General features: G+C 45.2%; 1 protein-coding gene across 1 annotated transcript; it reads right to left on the reverse strand.

Moving 5' to 3' along the window:
• Positions 1-527: 527 nt before the first annotated feature.
• Positions 528-23,246, reverse strand: LOC116964164 (protein ELYS-like). The gene is made up of 18 exons (XM_042796122.1): positions 23,138-23,246; positions 21,677-21,930; positions 18,593-18,776; positions 17,597-17,804; positions 16,188-16,304; positions 15,107-15,191; positions 11,860-12,010; positions 8,868-9,000; positions 8,599-8,780; positions 8,067-8,128; positions 6,278-6,425; positions 6,041-6,191; positions 5,411-5,518; positions 4,768-4,903; positions 3,263-3,460; positions 2,124-2,271; positions 1,887-2,037; positions 528-1,364 (listed from the first exon to the last, which is right to left on the reverse strand). Exons 1-18 carry the CDS (start codon positions 23,244-23,246, stop codon positions 1,178-1,180), a joined length of 2,712 nt encoding a protein of 903 aa, XP_042652056.1. The 3' UTR covers positions 528-1,177.
• Between the last annotated feature and the right edge of the window lie 3,944 nt (positions 23,247-27,190).

A 27,190-nucleotide genomic window follows, 5' to 3' on the forward strand; every position in this document is an offset into this window, starting at 1 on the left:
TAATGGGAGATAAACTAAATGAGCAGTCTACGACCGTGTATTAGCTACAACTGCTTGTAGTTGGTTCTTTGAGTAAAATCTTACCTGGCCTGCATAGCTGTTGGATCCGGCTGAGACGAGCATACCGTTCTCGCCCTTTCGGAAGCCACTACGAGACCACTAGGCTAGATGAAACGTAAAGGCCTTCCAGCGCCCTGGATTCTGAGGGCCACATATGCTTGTGCTGTTGGTGCTCACAGAAATCACACACTACTTCCCTGCACCCTTCTCTGTGTACTGAAAATACGGTTGTAGCACCAAAAGGCAAGCGATCGGTCACCCAGCGATAGCTCCTGCTTTTGTCTGCATTTAAGCCAAGTTGAACAGCAAGGCACACCACAGCAAGGACTGCTGTGGGATAAGCCTGCTCTTAAACTATGCCAGGGGATACACAGCCAAGGAGGAAGCGACCTGAACCAACGGACACGTCGGTAACTGTAACTTGCATTTTTCCCTCTCCCTCGCATACTGGTCATCCACACGGCAGAGGGCTTTGAAAAACACATTTTATTTTAGGAACGGCTTGAATTCAACAGGAACCACAGAACATTTATCTCCAAGCACATCCAAGAGACTCGTTACCTGGACTACTTTGCCGAGAAAAAAAAAAGCATTCCTGGATTGGAAACCTGCAAGTTTTGCACAGAAGACAAAAGTACCAACAAAATAAGAAAAAACTGCTACCTTCTTACTTGAGAGTCTACAATTTCATAGTATTTTCAGATTGGCCTAGACTAAGAGGTGAAAAGCACTGCCTATCAACTCATGAGAAAACACGGGCTGGCTGCTGCCTGTAGCTTGTTTTTTCGCCACCAGAAATCAACAGCTAAGCTATTTGCGATTCGGCACATGGGAACAGATGAAAAACCGCCAGGTGATTTTGCATCGTGATACTCCAAAGTAGTTTGGTCTGAACGGGCAGAGAAGTTGCTGTTTTCTTTGCTGACATCCATTTTCTCCAAACCATCTCCAGGTATGCTTTTTGAAAACGCTTCCACTTCAGCACGATCCTCCTCAGGATTGCTCAGAGTAAGCACAGTTGCCTTATCTCTAGTCTCAGACGATGCATCCTCCGCCATTCCATGATGATGCTCCCATGAATCCCCAGGCAGTGCTATATCATCGTTGGTTACCTTTATTAAAATACAAAAAAAAAAGCCAACAAAACCTCACAGTCAATAACATGCAGGTGGTTTTTGTAAAGGGAAGACAAAAAACCCCCCCAACATATACTGATATTTGTGTCCCTAGTGTCCCAAAAACCACACTGCAACTCTGCCTCAGGGAGAGGACGAGGTACGGCTGGTGGCTCTGCAACTCTAGCACTAGAACAAACAGGGAAAGGTAACTGACTTTCACTCCCCTGAAGTCCAAACATACCGGAATTCAGGTTTATTTGACCATCGCCCCTGAAGGAAAATCATCTGACAACCACCAGCCTCTTTTCCGCTCGTTACAATTCCGCCCGATGTTAAGAAGGAAAGGCAGAAACGAAGCAGACACTGGGCAGGAAGCGGTCAAAGATCCCTGTTTGGCCACATAACCAAGTGTCTCAAAAGCAGTACACCGAGAGCTTGGTGGCAACCACAGTTCTAGTTTCAGCTGTCTTAAATTCTTGAAAACACATTTACCATCGTGTCAGTATAGGTCTTGGCCTAAATAAGATTATCATAGCCGAAAAAGTCTCTCTCCAAATATTACTTTGGATGAACTGATTACAAAAAAGCCAATCAAAGTTTATTCAGGTACACCTTCCTTCCAGAATACTAACATAATCCAAATGGATTTTTCGCTATTCCTCTCCACACACGTAGCTCAAAACTGAACTTTGTGAAAAGGCTGCTTACCTATCATATCGTGAGGAAAAGGTTTTCTGCTCATTTCCTGCCCATGCTGCTCCAATTCTGGATAACACATTACTCATGAAAGTTGCTATGATATCCAGATATCCTGAATTGGCTGGTTTTCTTGCTCTTGATACTGGCTTTGGTCTCGCAACTGTAAAGCACAAGGGAAAACCTATCAGCCTTGTGTTATCAAAGTGAGCGTTTCTTGACCGCTGTATTCCCCGCGCTAAAAATTACCTCCTCTTAAGGCCGACGAAGGCAAATGGTAAGGCCTGGCTCTCTCTGCAGCCAGCTGCCTTTGAACTCTAGGAAGGATCTTCCGATATGGGCGTAATTCAGACTTTCTGGCACATGCCCCCTCTCTGAAGCGAGGATGGCGATCATTCTGATGAATAAAAAGCGTAAAGCAGTTAACTAATTACAGCGAGTGCACTGCACAGAACAGCAGCAAGTTCTACCCATCAGCACACGCCAACTTCACCCGGTAATTTTAGCAAAGTGGAAGGCAGACTAGATCAGTAACAGAACCGACAACTGTCAGTTAAAACAGTTCTGGCACTCAGCAGAACCTTATTCCGATACGCCTCTTGTTACCTTTGAGGAACCCCTTACAACAGGCAGTAAGAGGTGTAACAAAACCAGATCCTGACAACTTGTTTGTACCCTGCGGACAGCTCCGACATGTAGACACGAGCACACGGCCCTGTTCTGCCCCTGGTCTTGGCACGGTCCTTCCGCAACTGCCTAACGAGCTGGGTCAGGGAATCCAACCGACGGGACCAAAGGCCGAGTAGAAGGGGGCAACTAGCAGGTGGACCAACTTCGTTTGACAGCAGTATGAATGCTACGCCCGGTGCGAGGCAAGAAGCAAACCCCAGAACTTTGGGGCTAGAGAACAGGCGACAGACCAGCTCTCTTCATCCCGAGTCTGTTTTTACCGTAAGTTAAGCAAACTCAGCCTCGCAGAAAGAGAGATCAAAAGTAAATGCAGCTCATGACTTCTGCTGCTTTCAGATGCACAAACCTTAACAAGCCCAAACAATGGCTCGAGCTGTATTCCTCACCTTCCTGCCATACCACCGCTTGAAAAGGCATCGCGGGAAGCTGAGCTAGCAATTTGGAACAACCACAGCTCCTAACAACGCTTGAGCGAAACCGCCAAGGACACCGACATGCATTTTGAATATCTGCCTGCCGACGGGTGATGTTACAGAAGGTCTAGCGGAACCTTTTTGGACCAAATTCAAGCCTGCCATTCTTGATCGCAGGTCCAGGTCTCAATATAAGGAGTTCTGGCAAACTGTCCAAAATTCTAAACCAAATAACAGACTAGAAAGCCTTTGACTGTAAAATCCACTAACTACAGCCCAGCTTACCCCAACAGTCCATTTCTCATCTGAGTTCCCTTCCTTGAAAGACACTCTGTGTTTGTTTGCTCTGGGAGGAGGAGTAACTGATTCTCCTGGAAACGCAGAGGGAGTTGCCTGGGGTGTGCTGCGAACGCTGGATCTGAGAATAGACTGAGGAGTAAAGCCGGGAAAACCAGAAGCAGATGTGGCCAAAACTTCAGCTTTCTATGAAAAGAAAGAAAAATATTTAATTGAAAACCAATTCGTACCTTCAAAACGGAAGACTCCACTTCTCCAAAGCATTAGTTTCAATTACAGACTGAGGTTGCAGAGGCAGGGAGGACAAAGTTAACCTCTGCACTGCTCTTTCTCCAAAGGTATGAAAATCTTAACGATAAAACCCCCCAGGATCTTGTGGATTTTTGGTTTTCTTTTGGTATGTTGGTTGGTTGGTTGGTTGGTTGGTTTTTCCCACCAACACCAACTAAAATGTGATTTTTCAAATTAATTTCCTGAGGAAACAAGGATATGGCGTCTTGATTTCTGCATTGTTCTCTCCCTTCCCAGTAATTTTTGCAATTCCTACTCTGCTCTCTAAAAGGCGTACCACTTCAAATGTTACCCCAGCTACTGCCACTGAACACACTGCCATGCAAAATGGCAATCAGCAAAGCAACAGCGAGAGCTTATTGCTTCACTGATGAATCCATCCGCGCGCTACACCAAATTAAGGGGCTGCTGTACAAATACCTACACATCTTCACCTAGAAGCATCCAGGTCTTCTTACCTCGGCTCGGAAGAAGAATTTACAGTATGGAAAGGGTTTGAAAGGGGGAGAAGGAAACTAGCTCAATGAGAGGGACGATATTCAATGAGAAGAAAAAGGCTGTCATTCAGAGAGATCACAACTACTTTGTTCAGGCAGGCAAAGGCAAAGAGACCCGCACCAAGAAGACAGGTCAAATGTTGTTACTTCCTTACAGGAGAAGAGTTTGAAGGCACTGAATGGACACACAGTTTAACGCAAACAATTAACCAGTACAATTGCTGCCAAAAGCCATCACTGAGTTGGACAGAGACTGACATCCCTTAACGGACATCACTTAGCTGTCACTCACTTCACCGGATTAAGAAACTGAAGCATGCACGTTCTTGCTGGTGGCTATGCAAGTCAAACTGTGCAGAGCTGCTGAGCGCTTGCATAACGAGATGGTTAAGCCACAAACTGCATCTTTAAGGGTCTAAGCATATTGAAAAGCCCAATTTTAACTTCCTTTGTTCTGCACAGTTCATGAAGTTATGGGACAACGTGCCTACTGCAATTAGCTTAGAACTAAACTTGCCCTCTTCAAGGCTTTTCCCAACTTCCTGCTTCCAAAAGGACTGTATGTACAACCACCCCACATGCTCTGAAAATTTGACACAGTTTGAATCCAGCAGTGTTTGTGTCAAACATTTTGGTGGTTTCATTTTAAACAAAGTTTACAGGCCATTTGTTTGGTCGGTTCTTACTGTTTTTCCAAATACAAACCTTAACCACAAGAGGAGTCTGTAGCAAATTGAACTCTGGTGCTCTTGAAGAATTCTTTTGTAACAATGGTGACTGCCAGCTACCACCCTGTGCTGCAGAACATGAAGGGACAGGACGATCCACCAAACCCAGCAACCTGTTAAGATACCCAATTTAAAATATGAACATAAATAAACTAAGGAAGAAAATCACGCGGCGTTCAAGAAATCTTGAGATGAGATGTAAGAAAGACATTCAAGGAACGAGAAATAGAGGTGAGCCCTCACTGTTGGGGGGATGTATCAGGTCCACGCACAAGTTACCGCCTTTTCCTTTTTTCTTAGTTACTTCTGTACATTTCAAGCTTGATTTCCTAAATCACTGCCTCTTAGGGAAGAGAAATCCCATTTTAAGTTGACCAAGGGATGTAATTCTCACGTCAAAGAGAAATTCACCTGCATTTCAATGCTGGGACCACTTCAAATTCTCCACCGAGTTGTGTCCTTAAATTGCCCTTTTCTTTACCAGATACAAAACTAAATGCAAACAGAGCACTTTGCAAACACAGAAAGTATATACACACACGCACACACACACATACATATACACAGACATAAGAAAAGCAACACCATTTTGAAATATTCACTCTCTAGATCTACTATACCTGGAAGATTTTTGTGAAAATCTTGTGACCAGTGTCCCAACAACCGCACTGCGCAACTCTGCCTCAGGGAGAGGACGAGGTACGGCTGGTGGCTCTGCAACTCTAGCACTAGAACAAACAGGGAAAGGTAACTGACTTTCACTCCCCTGAAGTCCAAACATACCGGAATTCAGGTTTATTTGACCATCGCCCCTGAAGGAAAATCATCTGACAACCACCAGCCTCTTTTCCGCTCGTTACAATTCCGCCCGATGTTAAGAAGGAAAGGCAGAAACGAAGCAGACACTGGGCAGGAAGCGGTCAAAGATCCCTGTTTGGCCACATAACCAAGTGTCTCAAAAGCAGTACACCGAGAGCTTGGTGGCAACCACAGTTCTAGTTTCAGCTGTCTTAAATTCTTGAAAACACATTTACCATCGTGTCAGTATAGGTCTTGGCCTAAATAAGATTATCATAGCCGAAAAACTCTCTCTCCAAATATTACTTTGGATGAACTGATTACAAAAAAGCCAATCAAAGTTTATTCAGGTACACCTTCCTTCCAGAATACTAACATAATCCAAATGGATTTTTCGCTATTCCTCTCCACACACGTAGCTCAAAACTGAACTTTGTGAAAAGGCTGCTTACCTATCATATCGTGAGGAAAAGGTTTTCTGCTCATTTCCTGCCCATGCTGCTCCAATTCTGGATAACACATTACTCATGAAAGTTGCTATGATATCCAGATATCCTGAATTGGCTGGTTTTCTTGCTCTTGATACTGGCTTTGGTCTCGCAACTGTAAAGCACAAGGGAAAACCTATCAGCCTTGTGTTATCAAAGTGAGCGTTTCTTGACCGCTGTATTCCCCGCGCTAAAAATTACCTCCTCTTAAGGCCGACGAAGGCAAATGGTAAGGCCTGGCTCTCTCTGCAGCCAGCTGCCTTTGAACTCTAGGAAGGATCTTCCGATATGGGCGTAATTCAGACTTTCTGGCACATGCCCCCTCTCTGAAGCGAGGATGGCGATCATTCTGATGAATAAAAAGCGTAAAGCAGTTAACTAATTACAGCGAGTGCACTGCACAGAACAGCAGCAAGTCATTCATGAAGTTACGGGACGACGTGCCGGCTGTACTGGAGCTGGCAGCAGTAATTGTTTACCACAGCCCACTTCCTTGGGAGCAGGTGATCATGTCTGGTGCAGCCAGCTGATGTTTGCAACAGCTCGCATCCCAGTGAGACCCCCCCGTCGTCAGCTGCTGCACTGAGCCCAACGCTCGGAGACACCGACGGGGGCCACGGGGGGTCTGAGGCAAAGATGCTTTGTGTTGCGCATGACCAGCACGGCCTGCACGCTTCCTTGCGCGTATCTGTGGCACAGAATTTATAGACGGGTCTCTAGAGACAGGCCTATCAGGGCTGTTCCCCGTCAAACTCCCTAGTTTGGATCTAAGAGTACTATCACTTCTGCTGACTAAAGCCAACACCTGCAGCTCAGTGCAACTCGCAAATAATGGGAACATCAGGTTACCACGTCTTGTAGCCTCTACAGCCCTGTCAGGCAAGATGGATGTATTTCCCCCTTGATTCCCTCATAGGCAGACACCTGACCCAAACTGGGTGGCTGGACATCAGCTGGCCTGGGAGACAGACAGCCAGCTGCAAGACACCTCTTGCAGCTATCATGAATGGCTTCACGTATTAAAGGACCAGATTTCTTCAAAAAATTCAAGGTCTGAAACGTCAATCAAAAACTACAGATTAAGACAGCAGTATTATTCAGTCACTAAGGGTCTGGCTAACCACTAAGAGAAATAGGATAATTGTTCACTTAGACTCTCGGGAAGCTCACATCAGCAATATGCTTTGCGTTAGCAATCCGAGTAAGCATTACTACGTAGAGTCGTAAGGACGGCAGCCAAACTAGCAGTTACAGTTTCTAAAAAAAAATCCTGTAAAACAAAATATTGGCCCTTGCAATGCTTAAGTATTTTCTCCCTTCTCTGTCAAAACACGGGCCTTTCTTTTTCCCTGAACACTGACACAAATTACTTTCTGTACAAGCTAAAACTAACACACAACTTCAAATCACGCTTTGCATGAGCCTTTATAAGCCTCTCTGTGCAGAGGCTGATTTATGTTGGCAATACGTAGTGAGCTGAAACTTAATTCAAAATTATTTGCCACAAGCTGTGCCCTGGCTTGGAAGTTAGAATTTGGCCAGGGTCGGGAAAAAAAAAAAAAAAATTTCTTCTCAAATACTTCTCAAACACAGTTTTTCACTTTCTCCATTCTGTCCTCCTTTTTCAAGCAGACCAGGGATCAAAACCCTAACTCAAGACTACACAGGCAGTGCGACTGAAGGGTAATAGAGAAGAAACAGCTTTCTTCTTAGGAACGCTTTTGTTCTTGCTCCTAGAGCAACGTTGTATTCCCTTCTAGACGTTCAGTCTCGGATCGCGCTTCATCAGGAGGCAGTGCTCACTTTACAGTTCCAAGAGCAGACTGAAAACATTCTCATTTGCATAAAACTGGCAGGGTACAACTGCAATTATGCGTGTGGATGGGCAGGACGAGCATAAACCCATCTCTGACAGTGAAAGCAGTGCAGGAGAAAACTTGGAAAAGGTCCATCTCTTCACATTCTCAATAAAGATTCGGTAAATGATCACCTCCTTCTGGAAGCTGGTGCAAGTCATATGGACAACTCCGGAGTTCAGCAAGCACGTACCATCTGCAGAAACAACCAACATTTGACAAGCTTCCATACGCTCACAGTTACGTTATGACCAGTTTACAGTTTTTAAACAGCAGTATCTGGAAAGACAGATCTCAGTGCCCATCTTCCTCACCAGATCACTTACAGACTTTTTAAAAAAATAATTACTGCGTCTAGAACTTTCATCTCTAGCGCAATCGAGGTGCTGTGCTTTGAGCTTCAGTTCAAAGTCATTTCATTTTATAACCATCACCTCTTCGCAGGCTCTATCATAAAAGCACCAAACCCCAAAACTCAGCACACTCTCGGATGTGTTTCACAATTTTAAATCCCACCTTAGTGCAACGTAATTTGAGTTGGGTTTGTGGGAGCTGGGGGTTTGGGGGTTTGGGTTTGGTTTTCGAGTGACAGAGAACAAGAGAACTATTTCATGTCATCTGACCTCAGTTTGAGCTTATCACTATAAAAAGCAGTGAAATACCTACCAAAATTATAGGAGCTTGGATTAAAAAACTGATCAGGTGGTGGATAGGAAGGAGGCACTCCGCGACAGAGACTCTGCTCACGTACTCGAATATCCAAAACGAGGCTTGGAGAAGTCATACTTAGTCCAGTATCCAGTGACCACAGCGCAAAATAGGGGCAGTCGTGAAGGAGTTCTTCCGGCCTTAAAGAAAACAAGTGCATAAGCTAAATGCCAACTTTCAGATGAATTATCTGGGGGGACACTGAAAAGAAGCTAAGAAAAATCTACCTCAGTGAATCTGGCATTTGAGCGTGATACCAGCGGTTAATGTCAAATACACCCAAGTAAGTAGATGGCTTTCCCTCACCATACGTATTCACTTGCCAGCTGAAGACTGATACACTGGTCTCAGGAGATATTACTGTAAAAGACAAGACGTTGTTTCTTATTTGTAGAAAACATGCCGTATCCGATATTTTTAAAGCACCGCTTCCTAGTTTGGTTTAATTCTGTTCTACCACTCATGCAAAAACAACACTGACTAAGAATAAGAAAAACAATTCACGGAGTAGCAAACACCTCTGTGACAGGTTCCAGGCATCCTGCCCCTTTTTCTTGTTCGGATTGTATCCGTTCCAAGCCAAATCAGATACATAATTAGTAGCTTATTAAGTTTGCCACGCATTAAGAGTTGAACAAGACATTTAGCTAGATGAACAGCTGAGCAAAAAAAAAATATGCTAGGAACACAGACACTGCTTCTTTTAGAAAGCACACAAATAGTCATCGTATACACTTGTATCACTTAGCCAGCATTACTAATTTCCAGCTTTGTCTCAACCACACATTTTCAGAACAGCTCCTCTCCTGCATGTCCGCACCGAAAGAACACAATTATCACACAAAACAAATACAGAAACAAAAGTTACAGGTATTTTTTCCATGCCTCATACTTCAGAAAAAGGAGGCAGAAAGGGGTTTTTTTGTTGCCGTTTGGGTTTTTTTTGGTTTTCTTGGGGGTGTTGGGGGAGTGGTGTTCTTTTTTGTTTCCAACAGGTTTTTAGAAGGCACTCCTCTCAGAAACATGGCACAAGTGGAGAAAATCCAAAGGTGCTTTGATTAGATTTTGACACACCGTTGCTCGAGGATGGCATCACAAAAGACACGGAAGTTGCCGCTTCAGGACTAAGTCAAAGACAATCAGCAGAAATAGCCTAGAAAGGTCATGCAAGTGTCTTTGTGACACCAGACAGAAGTCAAGGCCCGTAAGAAGCGGGGGAAGGTGACTAACGCAGTCAAAACAAACGGCTATGCAAGTTATCACTGCAGCAGGCTCGAAGATATGGTCAGAGCGTAACTGGATTTGTAAACCCAGAGAGGTATATTTAATTACTGCAAGATAATGAAAGACACCATAAGAGTTTTAACTGTGTACATGGTCAAGGAAAGCTACCGCTGCATCCTGGATCCTGCTCTCCCTATCACCTGGGAGCAGGAGTAACAGTCCATCACCTCCTGACAGACTAGTACCTCTGTACCTGGCAAGTGGCCGAGGGAGGGCAATAACAGCACTGCGCATCCAGCAAGTTCTGGGCCTGCGCAACTGGTGGAAAACACCCAAATAGCTCATCATGGGAGCTGGGCCAGAGTGGAAAAGTCCCTAACGAAAGTCAGTTATCCTGGAGCCCATAAACAGTGACCCCAGGTGAGACCCTCTGAGCTCTTCTCCTGGATCGCAGTGGGCCTGTGACCAGCATCTCCCCTGAGTTGGGACGCCTCTCAGCTATCAACTCCTCGAGGCACCGTCTGCTGTCGAAGCCAATGATGGGCTGGGCAAAGTCGCCCCCCTCGGGTCTCAGTTATTGGCTGTTGAGGAATGATGATGCTTTGCAAGTATTTGCTCTAAGCTTGAGAAGAGGGAAATTTTAACCGTAGGCTAGCTTTTCTTCACCCGCCTCTCTACTTATCTATGTGTTTGGGTATACACAGCTGTTTTTACGAGTGTGGGTACATACATATTTCACTGGATCCAAATATTTTTGTCTGTCTGTGTGTTTGTACATCTTGTGTTTATGAATAAACATATGTACTTAGATAGATAGATAGATACGTAGATAGATCGATAGACAGACAGACAGATAGACAGACAGATAGGTATACAGATAGAGAGAGAGAGATAGAGAGAGATAGAGAGATAGAGAGATGGAGAGATAGATTTAGGATACCACACAGTAAGTCATTGCGATTCTTGTCATTTTTGAATCTGTACAGTTAAGTCACTATTTTAATCATAACGTATTTTACTGAATTATTTTGTAAATCATTCAAGGTGGTTAATGATTAAGTGCTGCTACTCATTAATAAATCTCAATTTGCTGCCAAACTGTTACCGTGTTAGTATACCCATCCATGACACCTGGGAGAAGAGACCAACCCCGACCCTGCTCCCACCTCCTTTCAAGTAGCTGTAGAGAGCGACAAGCTCTCCCCTCAGCCTCCTTTTCTCCTGGCTAAACAACCCCTGCTCCCTCAGTCGCTCCTCCTAAGACTTGTTCTCCAGAACCTTCAACTTCAAGGTGCGGCCTCACCGGGGCTGCGTACCGGGGGACGGTCACTGCCCCAGTCCTGCTGGCCACACTATTGCTGATACAAGCCAGGATGCTCTTGGCCGCCTTGGCCACCTGGGCACACCTCTGGCTCACATTCAGCCGGCTGCCGACCGACACCCCCAGGTCCTTTCCCGCTGGGCAGCTCTCCAGCCACTCTGCCCCAAGCCTGTAGCGTTGCGTGGGGTTGTTGTGACCCAAGTGCACTCGATCCCCTCATCCAGATCGCTGATACAGATCTTAAACAGAACTGGCCCCAATGCTGAGGCCTGGGGAACACCACTTGTGAGTGGCCGCCAGCTGGGTGCAGATACAGACATAGGTGTGAACAGGGAAAAAAAAAATATTCAGATCACATTCCTAAGCAACGCAGAGAATGATCTTCTTTTTCCAAGAAGACAGCTGGAGGAATAAAATGACTGACAAACGTTGCAGAGATGGCCCTACTATACAGTGCTATAGCATGTCAGCAAGCACAAAATAAACCCCAATTTCCCCCTTAAGGAAGTCCCACAAAACTCAAGCAACCCTTTTGTCTATTTAAATAAGCCCAACAAGCTCGTCTCTACAGATACTCAAGACTTTCTGACTTTCTGTGGGTACAGAACAACATTCACTGCTTAGATTCCCAAACTACTTTTTTAGAATAACCAAGCACGGACATCAGAACAAACCTTCATTAACGCTATCCTCTCCGTCAACCGGCTTGGGAAATTTTTCTACAGTCTGGCAGCTCAGAAATTTGGTATTGCCGGTCGGCCCTCTCCAGGGAAAGACTCCACACGTGAGATCTAAACTGAACCTTTCGTCACAGTATTCCAAACCCTGGGGAAAAAAGGAGAGACAAAAGGTCACTTTGGCGTAAAAACATGCCTTATTCCTAAATATGAAAGAATCTATGTACCAGAATGTAACATAATATGCACCTTATACTGTGTATTTCCCATGAGCTTCTTTCTGATGGCAAACAGAAACAACGTCTGGCACGCAAGAGAATCAAGCGTCAAATCCTAAGGGGTATCTTTGGCTGTAAAGGCTTTGCACGTTTTCAAAATTTAGCATTCCCCTATCATTATTCAGTTCTAATCATGTTTTGCAGAAATCCTTGCAACACCAGGGTTTCTTTACAAACCGGAGGACAGATCTACAAAGAGGTATCTGAAATCAGGCGATACATACGCATGCAAAGCTCTTTGCTCTTGATTACAGGACTGAGGATGTTAGAGAAGTCTTGGCACTACAGCAGCTGAAGCTCTGTCAAGAGGTGTTATCTACAGGCACACCACCAGAGCGAAAACGCATCCCTCTGTAGTAGCTGTGAGGACTTCTTACCGAGTAACCGTCTCCTTTCAAACCACATAAGCTTTTACCAGCTCCTCCTCTAATCTTGTCACACTAATGGGTGAAATATCCCCCGGTTCCTTCATCAAGCACGGCCACCAGCAAAAGGGGAAGCAGAGAGGATGTGGGAGGCACGCGGCCAAGGCGTTTAGGATCATGAATTACTACAGAGCCAGCAAACTACTTTGAGATATACCGAAACCCCAGCAGGATTGTGCTGAACCTCTGATACCACCTTTTCCTAGGGAAGCATTAATTGAAATACTGTCTTTCCAAATACAGAATTTGTTCAGGCTGTCTACCATGCAACACATCATTGTGTGTATTGACAAATAGCAGCTCTACAATTTAAAACAAAAACAAAAACAAAAACAAAAAAACAACTCACCAACACCCCCTCCCACCTAACACACAAAATACTACCACCAAGGAAAAACCAACACAACAATCAATTGTACCACACTCTACCGAAGTTTCCTAAACTTTCAGAGCTCTAAAATGAACTGGTACGACACAGTACACTCCCATAGGATTTGATATGATACATCTAAATCACCTAATCTGAGAAGAGACAAACCTCCTCTTAACCGTTCTAGGAAATACTACTAATAAGTATCAAGGCTGGCTTTAAAAAAAAAAAAAAAAAAGGGTCTTTCATTACTGAAAAGAAAAATGCTGAATTATGCTCTGAAGCACGCACAGTTCATTCTATTTTATCAAGTAACTTCTGCAATAACAGACACCACCAGACACGTGCAGAGTAGAGAAGCCAAAACCACCTCTTTGAAAAACTAGCATGAAGCCCAAGCAACCGATCCCGTTTTCATTACAGAAGGAACGATCACTAAAACCAGTTTATAATAAATGATGTTGTCCAGAATGAGAAGTCCATCATTCCAAAAGACCGTTGCATCAGATAAAGTCCTCAAACTCCATAAGCCTTTTGGAGATTAATTTGAACGGCTATCAATTTCCTCTCTTATTCATCTATGAACAGCCACAGAGTTGGGGCAGAGGGGAAGGGAAAGAAGATACCAGTTCCTGCCTGAGACACCTTCTGAAGCAAACCACTGTATTTTACATTTTCCACTGGGGCAAGCAAATCTAAGCTGAGCAACTCCGCTGTATGGAAGGTGTTAAGTAATTACTTTGTGGACCAGTAAACTACAAGGACAGTTTTCAAACGAGATGCGCTGGTCAGACTCGGATATGAAAGCAGAGCCTCTATACTCTGTCCAGCCGCAGGCACTGTGTAGGACAAGGGCCAAGATGTGCTGCATGGCCACGCCTGGGGGCACTAGATTTACCAACTCCCGAGATGGCATAAAAATGATCTTTGTAAGCATAACTTCAACATTCCGTTACATTAATTGCTTGAGCACAGGCTTAAACCAGCCCTGAAGGCAGTGGAGACACAACTCTGATGCTTATTTACAAAACTACAGTGCCACATGTTCCAAAACTCCTATTTGTGACTTTTTACCATGGTAAGAAGTCAGTTGCACTGTCTCATAGCCTCAAGTCTGATTCCTGGAAAGTAAAGCACTGCTGTAGTAGACACAAGTCTTTCAACTTCCTCTGAATTCTATTCAATGAACGAGGGTCAACGCTAGCTTCCTCTTTGTTTACTCAAACTTGGCCTGGCAATCGGGAACAACTCTTACACTTTCTGCCATGGAAGATGGACAAGGATCTTGACTCAGCCAGTCATATAGGCAGAGAGCCATGTGGTACTGACCAATCTCTGACTACAAGGAAGTATTCTGAGACTGAAAGTGTCCACCGTCGAGCACAGGGCCTGGCTTAATGCATCTTTGGGGTTTGGGGAGGGGGGCTTGGGAGTTGTTTTGGGGGGCAGTAGGTATCATCAGGTCTCAGTACGAAGCTACACGGCTCATCTGGAAGCGAGCTGAAGAACCCATCTTTTCTCCCCGGAGGCTCCAGCTGTTTAGTTCCTTCTTCAACTCCCTCCCGAGATTGGTTCCTGTTTCAATCTTCCACAGCACTCAGCACAGGGAAGCAGAGGGAGTAAAATATCTCAAACCCAGAGACTGGTGCCTGACACCTGCTGGAAGCCTGTGAATGTACTACTGATTGGACAGTCTGCAGAGGGTCAGGAAGTCTTACAGTAATTACACCACAGCTTTCTCAGGTCACAAACACAACAACATTATTCAATCCTTTGGTGTGCTTTTTTAAAAACGGTGCCAAGCAGAATTTCTAGTAGACCCATTCTTAAAGGCTGCTGAAGGACCTCAGCTCTCTGAGGTGAAATCTGGTGCTACTCACATCTTCAGTTAAGAAGAATTTTATTTGGAAAAGCTGCTGCCTCTTCGGGAGTTGCATGTATATGGGCTCTTTGCAGACGAATCTAGTTGGAACACACGACACTGCAGTGTGAAGTTGTATGACTTGTTCTCAAGAAGTACGGACAAAGGCCACGCCCAAGAAGACTCGGCAAAACATTTTTTTTTTAGTCAGCTCTGAGTTTTGACGGCAAGTATTAGCCCAGCCAACTCAACTGCTACTCACGAAGAGGAAATTACTGTTTTCAGCTTTTGACATACGTGCACGTCTTACCTCGTACATGACCTGTCCTGATGCCAGGCGTTTTCTCTCATGAAATAGTAACTGCAACAGATGTAAACTCACAGCGTCACCTTCACTGAAAAAGGTACAAATTATGACATGTGATTACAAAGCTGCTTTATAGTCCTTGTCATCACCTCATCAGAGCTAGACCAAAGCCTTCTTAATAGCATGCTCTTGCTGAAAAGAAAAACCCACTGCCCAAAACATGACAACCGGTCACATTTAGCAGCTAAAACACAAAGGAGGAAATGCTGGCACTAACAGCTTTGGGGACAAATGCCAACCATGCAGTCTGAAAGCTTTAATATGCTGTATGGACTAACGTTTGTTGGAAACGGTTCTTCACCGTGAAGCGTTCTCCAGCAAAACTGCTTTACAGTCACACCCAAAAAGATTGACACTCTCTGGACAGCTGGGCTGATCAAGTAGCTTGCTGATGCTGAAAGAGAGAGGTCTTTCTTTCTCCCCTCCCCTCCCCTCCCCACCAAACTTCCCGTCCCTCTCTTGCATACGCTGCACCCTTCCACCTTCTGATCTGATTCATTAGCCCGGCAGGAAACCATCGCCCTCTCTGCTCAACAGTGAGCGTTTTGTGCCAGGTGAGCTGAACCGGCTCGTGAAGGCTCCAGAGGCTGCTGAAGCTGGCACGAGGTGACAGGCAATACTGTCACCTCCCTCCTTCCGGGGCAGCAGGCTGCGGTAGCGGCACGTTTAGTGTTCCAGGTCTGCAGCCTCGGCTCCTTTCAGCGGCAGTTTCATACCACGGTGCGAATATCAAAGAAATCATGAAGCAGTCATCAAGAAACAAAGCAAGCGTTTAAGAAAGCGAGCACAACAATACAGCCGCTGTTGCTTTGCCTCCTTTCGGGAGGCAGGAACCAGTAGGTCCCTCTTCACTTCTGCTAAATCCTGACAAGGTTGCATTATAAGCTTAACGGCTTCCGTACCTGAGAGAATCGTCTGCACAGCTGAACAAACGAAACATATATGCACGTATATATCAACTGTATGCGGACAAATATTGAAAAAAAAAAAAATAATCAGTGGCTTATAGTAAGTGTTTATTCACTTTTCTTGGGTAGACTGAACAGCCCACAAGTAGCAACAGTTGCGAGGATCCTTTTCAGGCTCTTGAAAAGTGACAGCATAGACAGGAATCCTTCCTCCTGCAAGCTGAGAGTGGTCCCTACAGGTTTAAAGAAATTTAAAAGAAAAAGAAAAGAAAAGAAATTAAGAGGTGATCCTACTGGCCCTAACAGTTTGTAGAGGGCTAGAAGCATCTCCTGAGAAAAGAGCACCTTCTGTGCTTATCCTCAAAGTACAGAGGTCATAATTCCCTCTCAAACAAGTGAGTCAAGGAAGCAACTACTTTTTATGCAACTGTCAAAGGGTGAGGAAATTACTGTCCATCCAATGGAACAGCCTGGGTTTATGCCCTTCTCTGCCTGAGGGGGAGGAACACAGACGATTACTGCAGCTGCCAGGCAAATGACTGTTCTGGCTGCTGTAGCCTACTTCAAGATTGAACTTAAAACGCAGCGTATCTTCTGAACAAATGTAAACCAGTGCCAAACAGAAGTAGTTCCTCGTTTCTTTACTTGGACTACGTAAAGCCCCTTTCTTCCAGACTTCTGAACCTTATCTGTACCTTCACAGTCGCTTCTTGCCGTCTAATTATCCCTCCACTGTCTATTTAGGCATCCAACAGTTTCCGGAGAGGCACTGCAGATTTGCTGAAGTGAATCCCTACCCGAATTTGGACAAATATTTCGAGCGAGATTGCTCTCTGGCAGATTTAAAATCATCTCTTAATTTTTCTATTCCTCGTGAGTTCACATGTCCCTTATTCTCATCTCCAAGTGTTCCACGCAAACTCTCATTCACGTGCATTGCTGCCTCAGAATGGCTCACTCCCCTGTTTCGGTCGAGGCTGACACGTAAGAAAGAATATGTTTTCAGGCACAGACCAGCTATTGATTCTTCATGTCTCACTAGTATCATCCGGGACACTTTAAAGAATATCACCACCAAAATCACACTAGCAACATAATTATGCCTTTCAATGCATGCCCTAATTGCAGTAACTTCTTCAGAAAAAGCATTTCTAAGATCTGTTTCATCGAAATACACACATTTCCTGGTTTCACCAAATGCCACCGAAAGAAGAAACTGTCTGATAAAAATCAGCTCTATCACGTCCTAACTGCTTGCCATAACCCAAAGAAGCACGCTTTCCACAATGCCTCAATCCACAGGCACAGTAAGGAAAACAATCCCGGTCCACTGGGGAGAAGGCGGTCCGCTCGGGCCTTGTGTGACTTCACAGCTCTGTCAGAAGAGGATTTCTGAGCATTCTTCCAAGATTACATGCAAAATTTCAGTCCCGGAAACAGTTCTCTTGTAATTAACGTCCTTCCTTAGGCAAAACATGGAGACCGGTGCACCGCCAGGCACAGCCAAGTGTAAAGGCCTACTTACTCCCTCTTCAACGTTTTCATGTTCCACAGTGACAGGTAGCCATCGGAAAAACCCACGACGAGATGATTGCTTCTGCTTATGTAGCTCAGGGTTGATACTGCTGTTCCCGAAGGATTTTGTAATTGAAAACAGAGATGTCTCCCTTCTCTGGCCACAGTTTTTCTTCTCTTTGGAACTCCCACAGGAATTCCACTGGCAACTTCCAGATCTACACACACAAAACCACACAAGGAATTAATGTGTTATGCCATTCACGTTGCATTTTCAACACTGACGTGACTACACGGGTAACCTGATTCTACCAGCCCAGGCAAAATACCCATTTATGCAACGCTTCTTTTGCTACTGCCGTCTTCTGTGTATTCAGAGAACATAAGAACTCTCCGATCGGACGGGTATTTTCCCTCGTATGGCAAAACCAGGTAAAAGCGTAACCTTCAGCGACAAATTCTGCTTGGACTTTGGAAATCAGGAGTTGGGGCTTCACGGTGAAGCTATCTGAAGTGCCATAAACTCCCAAAGCCACTGCTGTATTAGCTGGAACAGCGTATGCCATCTGAATACACCAACCGGAGATCTCATTCACCCACATGCATGAATTTTGGAAAGTCGGATTTGTTTCAAAAAGCAAGCTTAAGATCTGCCCCAAGTCAGCTAAGAGAAGCAGAACAACGTTCCCAAGAAATAGGGCACCTCCGGCACAACTTCCTGCCAGGCAGCTGCACCGACTCAGACGGTGAAATCCCTACAGCTCACCGGCAAGAATCACGGGGACATGGGGATCGTGGTGGGAGGGGGGCGTTTACAGCATTAGCGGGAGCACTGGGCCACTCCCATTTTTCATCAGTTCAGGACTAGGTGATGTCAAACTGCCACCTGTAATCAGCACTCATCAATGTCTGCACACGAGTATCTGCAAAGTGGCACTCATACTGTTTGTTAAAAAGACACCAGGTTTCTTCCTTTTAAATTCAAGTTTAAAAAGCGCACGCTTACCCGATGCTTCTCTTTCATTCTGACTGCAAGATAAATTATCCAAGCAAAGGTCAACCAGAAGTAGGTGGCCAACATCTGTAGCCACTGCTGCCACGCCAAAGAGCCATTGCAGGCTCGGATGTAGGTGCCGAGCGCTCGCACTGGTGATGCCTCCGTGATTAGTTATGAGCTCTACAGCAGTTACCTACAGGGAGAGTGCAAGTCAGTATTTAAGCTGCTTGACAAGCTAAACGGAAATCATTCGAAGGTGAAACCAGAATTAGCACATCAGAAACAAGAAGGTAAATACAGGATCATTAGGCTTACAGACAATATCCAATTTTATCAAGAAAAAATAATAATAATAAAATAAAGCCCTCTACAAACACCTGGTACTTCTTCCCATTCACTAGATCTCCCGCAGTTACTTAACGGAATTACCTTCCGCTCACATGGCGCATTCTGTTATTACAGCTCACCAACCTCCCTTTGCTACCTGGAAATAATTAAGTCTAAGAAAACACAGAAAATCAGACGTATGCAAGAAACTTGACCGTAATTAAGGGACCGAAGGAAGACAGACAAAACTAAATCGCCTTCTCCCACTGCTCACAGCCCATCGGCACTGGGACACCGGCTACGCCTCCTTTGCCAAACAGGTATTACGATAAATCATGGCTGTAAGTCACACGAGGCAGCGGTCAAGTCGCATGGTAGACGCACCATCTGCATGGGAATTACACATTTTTACACAGTGTTCAAGGGAGATACTGGCTCAGTAAAATTTACGCTCGTCCTCATGGAGGGTAAAGGTAACAACCAGATAAACTAAAAAGTTTTCCATGCACACCAGCACTTTTGTGAATGGGAACAAAAATTTGAAAGGCCAGACTAAAACAGCAGCAAAAAGAACAGCAGCTTGTGGGATAAAAAGCTAACTCCAACTACGGAAGAAGCCTACAGACCAGGAACATTTGTCAAAATACCGTTCAATAGTTCTGAAACATGCAACCATTATAAACCAGTTTTAGATAATTAATGCCTTACATTCAGATTCGCTTTTCCAAGAATCCCATTCAAATAATACTCCACTGACACTCTGAGTTTTCTGCTGTGCTTCACGTGTATATCCAGAGGGCAGTGAGAGATGCTCACACACACACACACAGAATTACACCAATATTCTGTCGAAGCTTGAGAGTTTGTTTTTTTTAATTCTCTGAGTGACTACACACCTACTCTTACTCCAGAAGGCAGTTATACGGTCACTATAAATACCCTGTATTAAAACACTAAGGGCTTCACACCTTGGACCACAGTTACTCTAAGCTAGTGTTAAACTCTACAGCTTAGCTGTCCACAGAAGATATACCCACGTGGAAAAGAGTCCAGAAACAAAGGTGCTCATTAAAGCCTTAAAACAGTAACGACTGTTAGTACTGTGGAAAGTGATGTTAAGAACAGATCTGCATTTTACGTTTAAAGATCATCAGCGTGAAGACCAGAGAAACATTCCAGCAGACTCAAAACGCGTATGACGTAACTTATAATTTGGAAGTACGAGTTACCGAAGAAATTCAAAACCTATGGACCGTGGCCAAGTACAAGTTTTATCTACTTGGTTTTGCTTACCCTTACTCCCACACTCACAACTTCAAAGCTAACAGTCCAACTGGCAATACCTCTGCCCTGTCTATGCCCGTCTGCCTCATCTAGTCGCAAAAAGATAGGAAGCAAAATGAAAGCAACAGACCAAACATGCTTATAATCCAGAGCACTAGGGTGTAAGAGCAAACACTCAAATAAGCTGTGACTTTATTCCGAAATCCACAACCTTCATCACACAACAGCCAACTTTTCCCCCACAACGTTTCTTCACATTTTCTCCTGAGGCATTTCTTCGTGCTATAGAAAAACTCCCTAATACAACCGAGAACTACATTCGACCTCAAGTCACTTCTGTAGACACAGAGGCGGTAGGTGACATGGTCCTTCTTAACCTTTCCTTCTCCTATTCCCAGTTCACTTAGATTTAACAAATAAAACTATAAAAAGCAATGTCATTTTCCACAAATGTCATTTGCTTACTGATTATATGCTGATGTCAGCACACAGCATGCCCTTCCGTCTGAAACTCCGGGATTTCTCAAGGTGATAGGCAAACTAACACAGTGGAGCGGCAACCCAACTCCTATCTTCTGAAATTACCACAGTACAAATGCTTACTACTAGTAATCACACTGTAGCATTACAAACAAACAAGCAAAATGCCACCCGTGTTCTAGCAAGTCAAGCCAAATCACTTTACGGAAAGCTGGGTAAGAAAGAAGTATTTACTTGTTGCAGATTCTGGGAGGATAAAACCAGAATGCACCTTGATGTTCAATTAACTTACGCTGATTCTTGTTTGCATTAAGACAATGAGACTAGGGGTCATCACATCATTTGAGCCCAGGGCTTATACAAGACAGAAAAAATTGGCAACATCACAACACTGTATCCCCTCCACACAAACACAATTTCAATAATCAGAGGTTCAAGGGCCACACACGGAAAGTTGATCTTTCAACAGTCTGTCAGATAACTTACTAAAGGCTCTTTTTTCTAACCTAAGGCAACAGAAAGAATCTGTTCTGCTCTGAAGTCACCGGCTTGCTTGTCTGAGACTCATGGGACTGGGTCTAAGTCATTTACAGCACAACTACAGACCTCTGAGATATGTTAAAGACAGTATTTCTGACAGAATAAACCATTCAGGAAATGTATGCTACAGAGACTTTAAAGACTGGGGGGGTTTCCCTTTTCACTCTGCCCCAAAAAGCATAGTTTTCAATGCCCTTTTTTGTGGAAGCGGAGAGTTAGGTAACTATGTGCTCTGCAGTAAAACCACAAAACTTACCTTACGATCAGTCAACTCCAAAGATAATGGTACCGTTAGGCCCAGGATCAAGGCTGCCTTGACTGGATACTCTGAAGCGACAGAATGCTAACGCAATACAGAAAAAATACCTCCTGCAAAGAGACGCTCCAAAGCTTTTCCGGAAACAGGATCGTGCAGCACCTAACAACATAAAAGCTTCGTTTCTCCAATTAAAAAGCACGTACCCTTCCTGGAAGAGCCACGCCTTTAACCACTCTTGATATTCCAAGGTCGTACAGACAGAGAACGCTTCCCTCTGCTTCTTCCAAGCCAACCAGCAGCCCAGTTCTCTTCTGCCAGGAAAACTCCTTTACCACACGCACAGTGGGAGGCTGTTTATTTGCTCCCTGGAAACGGTACGCAGAGAGCCGCGCTCCTGTCACAGAGCTCACCGCCTCGAGTTGAGGACCACACGCCTGCCACGCCAGGCCATGGCTCCCTGGAAGAGAAACGCAAGAGGACTTAAGCAAAGGTCCAGCAGAAGACTGAAAACTGCCGAGAAGTCACAGTCACCGCCCTTTCCTTCAGTAAAAGTACCGAGCAGAGGAAGACCAACCCGCCCGATTCCGGTCAAGTAGTTAAAGCCACCCGTTGAAATCCTCAAGGAATGTATTTGAAAATTAACACCTTTGGTATTTTGCATTTGTACTTGTCACTCCCGCACTGAAGAGTTCTGATTGTTTGGGATAAAGATTACGAGATATTGATCTCTAGTCTGTTTACCATATTCAGCTAGGTTTTGCTAGAATCCTCTAAATACATAGGGGAATACAAGTCCTAAAGCCTACTTTGAGTAGAGCAAATCTAAACCAATTCGTTTCTAGTGTATTCATTTTACTTGCCACATGCCTACTTTGGGCAGGGATTTAGACTTCCGCAAGAATTTATCTTAAAATGGGCACCACATGAGTAAATTCAAACTGTTACACGTGCTGAGCACAGGAAGAATTTAACACGTGCTGTTTCACTGAACTTCCTCAAACTCAAAGCAAGGAGTAACTCAACTCAATCACTGCACTTCCAGTCAGGCAGGTGGACTCTAGCTGGTCTAAACAGAAGCCCAGGCATCCGGGCAGGCACCCAGCTCTACTTTCAGATCACCTAGAAAGTCAATGACCTAATCTGCTCAGCCACTTTCAGCAACTCTCACTGGGTACTCATCTGCGTCCTGTCAGATTCTTGGGAAATACGGATGCAGCGCTCAACAGCCTTCTCCCCCTCCTTCTGTTTTTATTCACACTAGAAAAGTAAAACCAGGGGGGTTTGCCTCTGTAACATTTCGGCATGTGACGGTCACAGAGATTGAGCTGGTACAAATCAATACGGCCCCAAACAACACTATTACTTTTTGGAAAACTGCCTCTTACTGAATTAGAATTTGAGGAGGGCCACCGACCCAGCAACGCTTACGGAAATTGTTCTGATGGCACAAGATGGGTGCAGGCTGCTGTAGTTTCAAAGCTGAGCTACACTAACGTTTTAATATGAACACGTTTAATAGTTAAAACATCCTTTCTGTTCTCGGCAAACCCGACGCATCTTAACAGCACCAACCTGACACAGTTGCTACGGTGCCCCGGTGCTTCAGGTAACCTCCAGGCAATAACATCTTTGCACCAAGACCAAATTTAAAGGAAAATGCTCACCTCCAGAAAACTTCCCGCTCAGCACAGTATCTAGGGTTGTCTCATCTTCCCCAAGTGCCTGAACAGTCACCTCGGGAAACTGCAGCAGACTGCTCGTTACCCGAGCCATCAGGTCTCGCACTCTTCACTGTAAAGAAAAAAAAAAAAAAAATGACCCACGTCAGCCCTAACTATTTTTGAGATTGACACAAGTTCCATCGGGATGCAGCGAATCATCTCCTGTACATCACCTGTAGTTCTTTCCCTTAAAAAAGCGGCACTCGGGACAGTTTTCAATCTCACAGCAGAGCAAAGCGAGAATCCTTTCCCTTCTCTGATGCCTGTGGGATCACAAACAAAAAGTGACACAGATGTATGGACAAGATAAATAACAGGAAAAAACCCAATATCCTGAGTTCACGTCTGCTCACATAGGCTAATAAGATGTGAGCTGAGAAAAATCGTATTTCACATTGCAAGCAATACAGACTTCCACAGTTCATCATTCAGAAAGTAGTTTCCCATACACTTACGATGGAAACAGAACACAGCACTTTAAAACACTGATATTTTCCTGTTCTGAGATCCTCGTATTCCTTATTCCAGTCCCTTCCTTCCTACTGCCTGCCCTCATCACATCCCTGCAGTCTACTACAGAAATTTCTAGGCCCTTCAGACGGTGTCCACACTTCTACAGGTGCTCCACAAGGAGTTCGTATTTCACTATGTCAAAACAGAGGTGCTGGTGGCAAAACTTGAGAGCTGAACTGATTTACAGGGTTAAATAGGTGGCTAAACAAGAGATATTCCATACACATGGGAATGCAAACTACTCCAAGTTACTACGTTCTGCAAGTTCTCTGCGCTATTGAAAATGGCACCGTAAGAAAGTTCATGCTCTGAAGCCTGTGCACTGGAATCCACTACATGTCCAGTCACAAGCACTCGGGTTGAGAATATGTCCAGTATCTTCTGCCAGCGCAAAACCAAGGAGTGTGGGAAAGGCAGGAAGTGTAAGTCAGGGGCCTGCACTAAGCACAAGTCAACACGTTGAAAAAAGCGTTGCCAATGGCAAAGCCAGTATCGCAGGACGCTGCTGCAGCCAGCCAGCCTGACCACTCTGCCAGCATTCACAGCTAGCACAGATCAAGTTCCAACTGGGACAACTTCTTTGCAGCAGTTTTGCTGCATTTGCTTTTTGGTGCTTGTCAGCGTTTCAAAGTAAACAGCGGGACAGCCTTTTGCACTGCATCCGGGGGCTCCAGAGAGTCAAAAGCCCTCACCTCCCTCCACCCGCTGGCAAAGCTCCGCCTTACGCAGCCCAGGACACCAAGAGCCTTCTCTGCACGGGGGCCACTTCTGCCTCACGGTCAGCTTGGTGCCCAGCAGGCTCCCAGGGTCTCTCTGCCAAGCCTCTTTCCAGCTGGGCAGCCCCCAACACATGCTGGTGCATGGGGTTGTTCCTCCCCAGGTGCAGGACTTGGCCTTTCCCCTTGTTGAACTGCCTGAGGTTCCCGTCAGCCCATTTCTCCAGCCTGTCAAAGTCCCTCCGCGTGGCAGCGTGACCCACCGGGGTATCACCTCTCCACTCAGACCAAAACAGGAGTTTTACTCTAAAAGGCCACGAGCATATCGGAGACCGTCTGCCTCGGAATTCTACAATCAGGCTTATCTCACTCAAGCGCAGCCTACAGATTCTCCTGCAGAGTCTGTGCGGCTGCTCCATAAGCACGAATCTACAGCAGCAGGTGAGAAGAAGAAAGAGTTTCAGCTCTCTAGCCCAACAACCCCCAGCAGAGAAGATCCCGGAGCTGATGCAGCCCACAGCTTTGACTTCCCTTTAAATGAAAAAACAAGCCAAACCACCCCAGAACTTGACGCTAGAGCCAGTTTACCCAGCTACCTCCTGTGGCTATTCCCTGACAAAACTCCGCTGTCATCCAAGGGGTGCAGTCCCTGCCTAACGCGGCAGAGTTTGCAAAAGCTCCCGACGTCAGTTCTGAAATGATGCTCTTTTTCACACCGCTTGGTGTACCTGGACAGACGGACGTAGGTGCTGAGTGCCTCAGCACAGAACACACACGCAGCCTTCCTGGCAGAGGGAGACCGTAGTCAGCAGGACACCTCCAGCGCGCCACCCCCCAGTGACATCTCACCGCTTGCCCCTCGCATCACAGATTCCAGAATCACAGCATCACCATGAAGACAAAGGCCTTCCAGAATCTCTGGAGGTCACCCGGCCCAGCCCCCCTGCTCAAGCAGGGTCCCCCAGGGCAGGCTGCCCAGCACCCTGGCCAGACAGCTGTTCAATCCCGAATGCTGAAACATACTTTTACAAACAGCAACCTGACAAGCTGAACTGCGGGGACATCTGCAACACGGGCAACAGGCCTGGGTTTTTGGTGACTCTCTCCTACAGATTTAAGTATGTTCTCCCCACGCGAGGGAAACAACGCCACACCAGCAAAGCCTAACTTTTTTTTACCACGCACTCTAATCAAAAGAAGCCTATGCACAATAACCTCCCTAGCAAAGTATATGCCCATGAGAAACTATCACCTAATTAATTAAACAGCTGTGTAGTTTGTGGCAAGATGCAGCTCATTTTAAGTTAAAAACTGAACGGAACTTGGAAGCGTGTCTCCTCTGTTTCCCCACTGGGGGGAAAGGATGGCTATCATATATATATATATATAAAATACATATCTATAAAACGTATATAAGCACATATCATAAACATACATATAACAGATACCCTTCGGGCTTTGAAACTGAGAGAAAATGAGCTCCTAACAAAAATTCAGCGTAAATTTCATTTCACTCTACTCAGAGCAGTCCCCTCATCTGTTTCCATCTCAACTAGCCACCCACTCATACAGAGTTCAGAAAAAAGATGAATGGCCTCTTGCAGGATTTTTGATTTTGCACGGTTACATTCCTTACAATACCTAAAGCCGTCCTCACGGTCTGTCTTCTCTGGTTTGCAAAACAGCAATAAATACGCCCTGTTTTGGGTATAATCGTAGCGCACCCACCTTTAAATTTCTTTGTCAGCTTTGTGAGAGGAGGAGAGAAAAGGAAGGACTCCTTTTCCTCAACAGGCCGTTTCTGATGCATGGCAGTTCTGCAGGATCTGGTTCTTGAAACAGGATCTGTTGAAGTTCTTGATCCTTCATCACGTCCTGACAGGTTTATGTCTTCAAGCAGCAAAGGACTGCCATCAGGTCCTCGGCAGAAGGCCTCCTCCCCTGTGCTCTCCTTCAATAACGATCGTCTCTTTCTGCCCCGACGGGTTCTCCTTACTGGACTCTGAAACAGAAAAGGCCCAAACAATAGGCCTCAAACCAAAGTTGACTTCTGAGTGCATTCCCCCACCAGCAATCAGCATCTTAGCAGCAGAATGAAGCAACCAGCACCTTATCAGCATGAAAATGCAACCCTGGGAACAATCCCTGGGAACTGTAAGTAAACAATAGGAAGTAACTATAAATCCCAAATGTAAAGAAAAACAGAAACTCCTCAGACGTGCCCGGATCCTGGCCAGATCCGGACACGCCTGAGTGAGGCATGTCAATCTACCAGGTATCTCCTGTGCATTTCGTTTAGACTTGTTTGTTAAACTGTATAAAAGCCAGACCCTCTCACAGCACAGACGGAGACCTCACCTACGAGTGGACACACTGCGTAGGACTTCCCAATTTCTGGGAAAGGCTCTCTGATCCTTCGCTGTGACGGGGCTCCCCAGCTGATGCACGGGTCGGGGTGATGGTAAAGTATGAGGGCAATTGGTGATGGATCTTTCTTAATCACTATAGCCAGCTTTATGTAGTAACGACTAGGTGCATTACCTTGCTTATTCTTTCTGCTGCTTTAAACAGTAATGTCTAGGTGCATTACCTTGCTTATTCTTTCTGCTGCTTTAAGGTAAAATAAGCCTATTTCTTTAGCTTGGTGTCTGTGTCCTTTGTGTTAACCCCGTCAATTGGCAAACCAGACTCCTGGGTGTGGCTGATTCCTCATTTGCCTGTGGAAGTTCTTGCTCACGAGTATCCGTTTTTTCTGGCTTGGCATGTG

The sequence above is a fragment of the Tyto alba genome, unplaced genomic scaffold, assembly GCF_018691265.1.
Source record: "Tyto alba isolate M040663 unplaced genomic scaffold, T.alba_DEE_v4.0 Super-Scaffold_22, whole genome shotgun sequence".
NCBI classification, from domain to species: domain Eukaryota; kingdom Metazoa; phylum Chordata; class Aves; order Strigiformes; family Tytonidae; genus Tyto; species Tyto alba.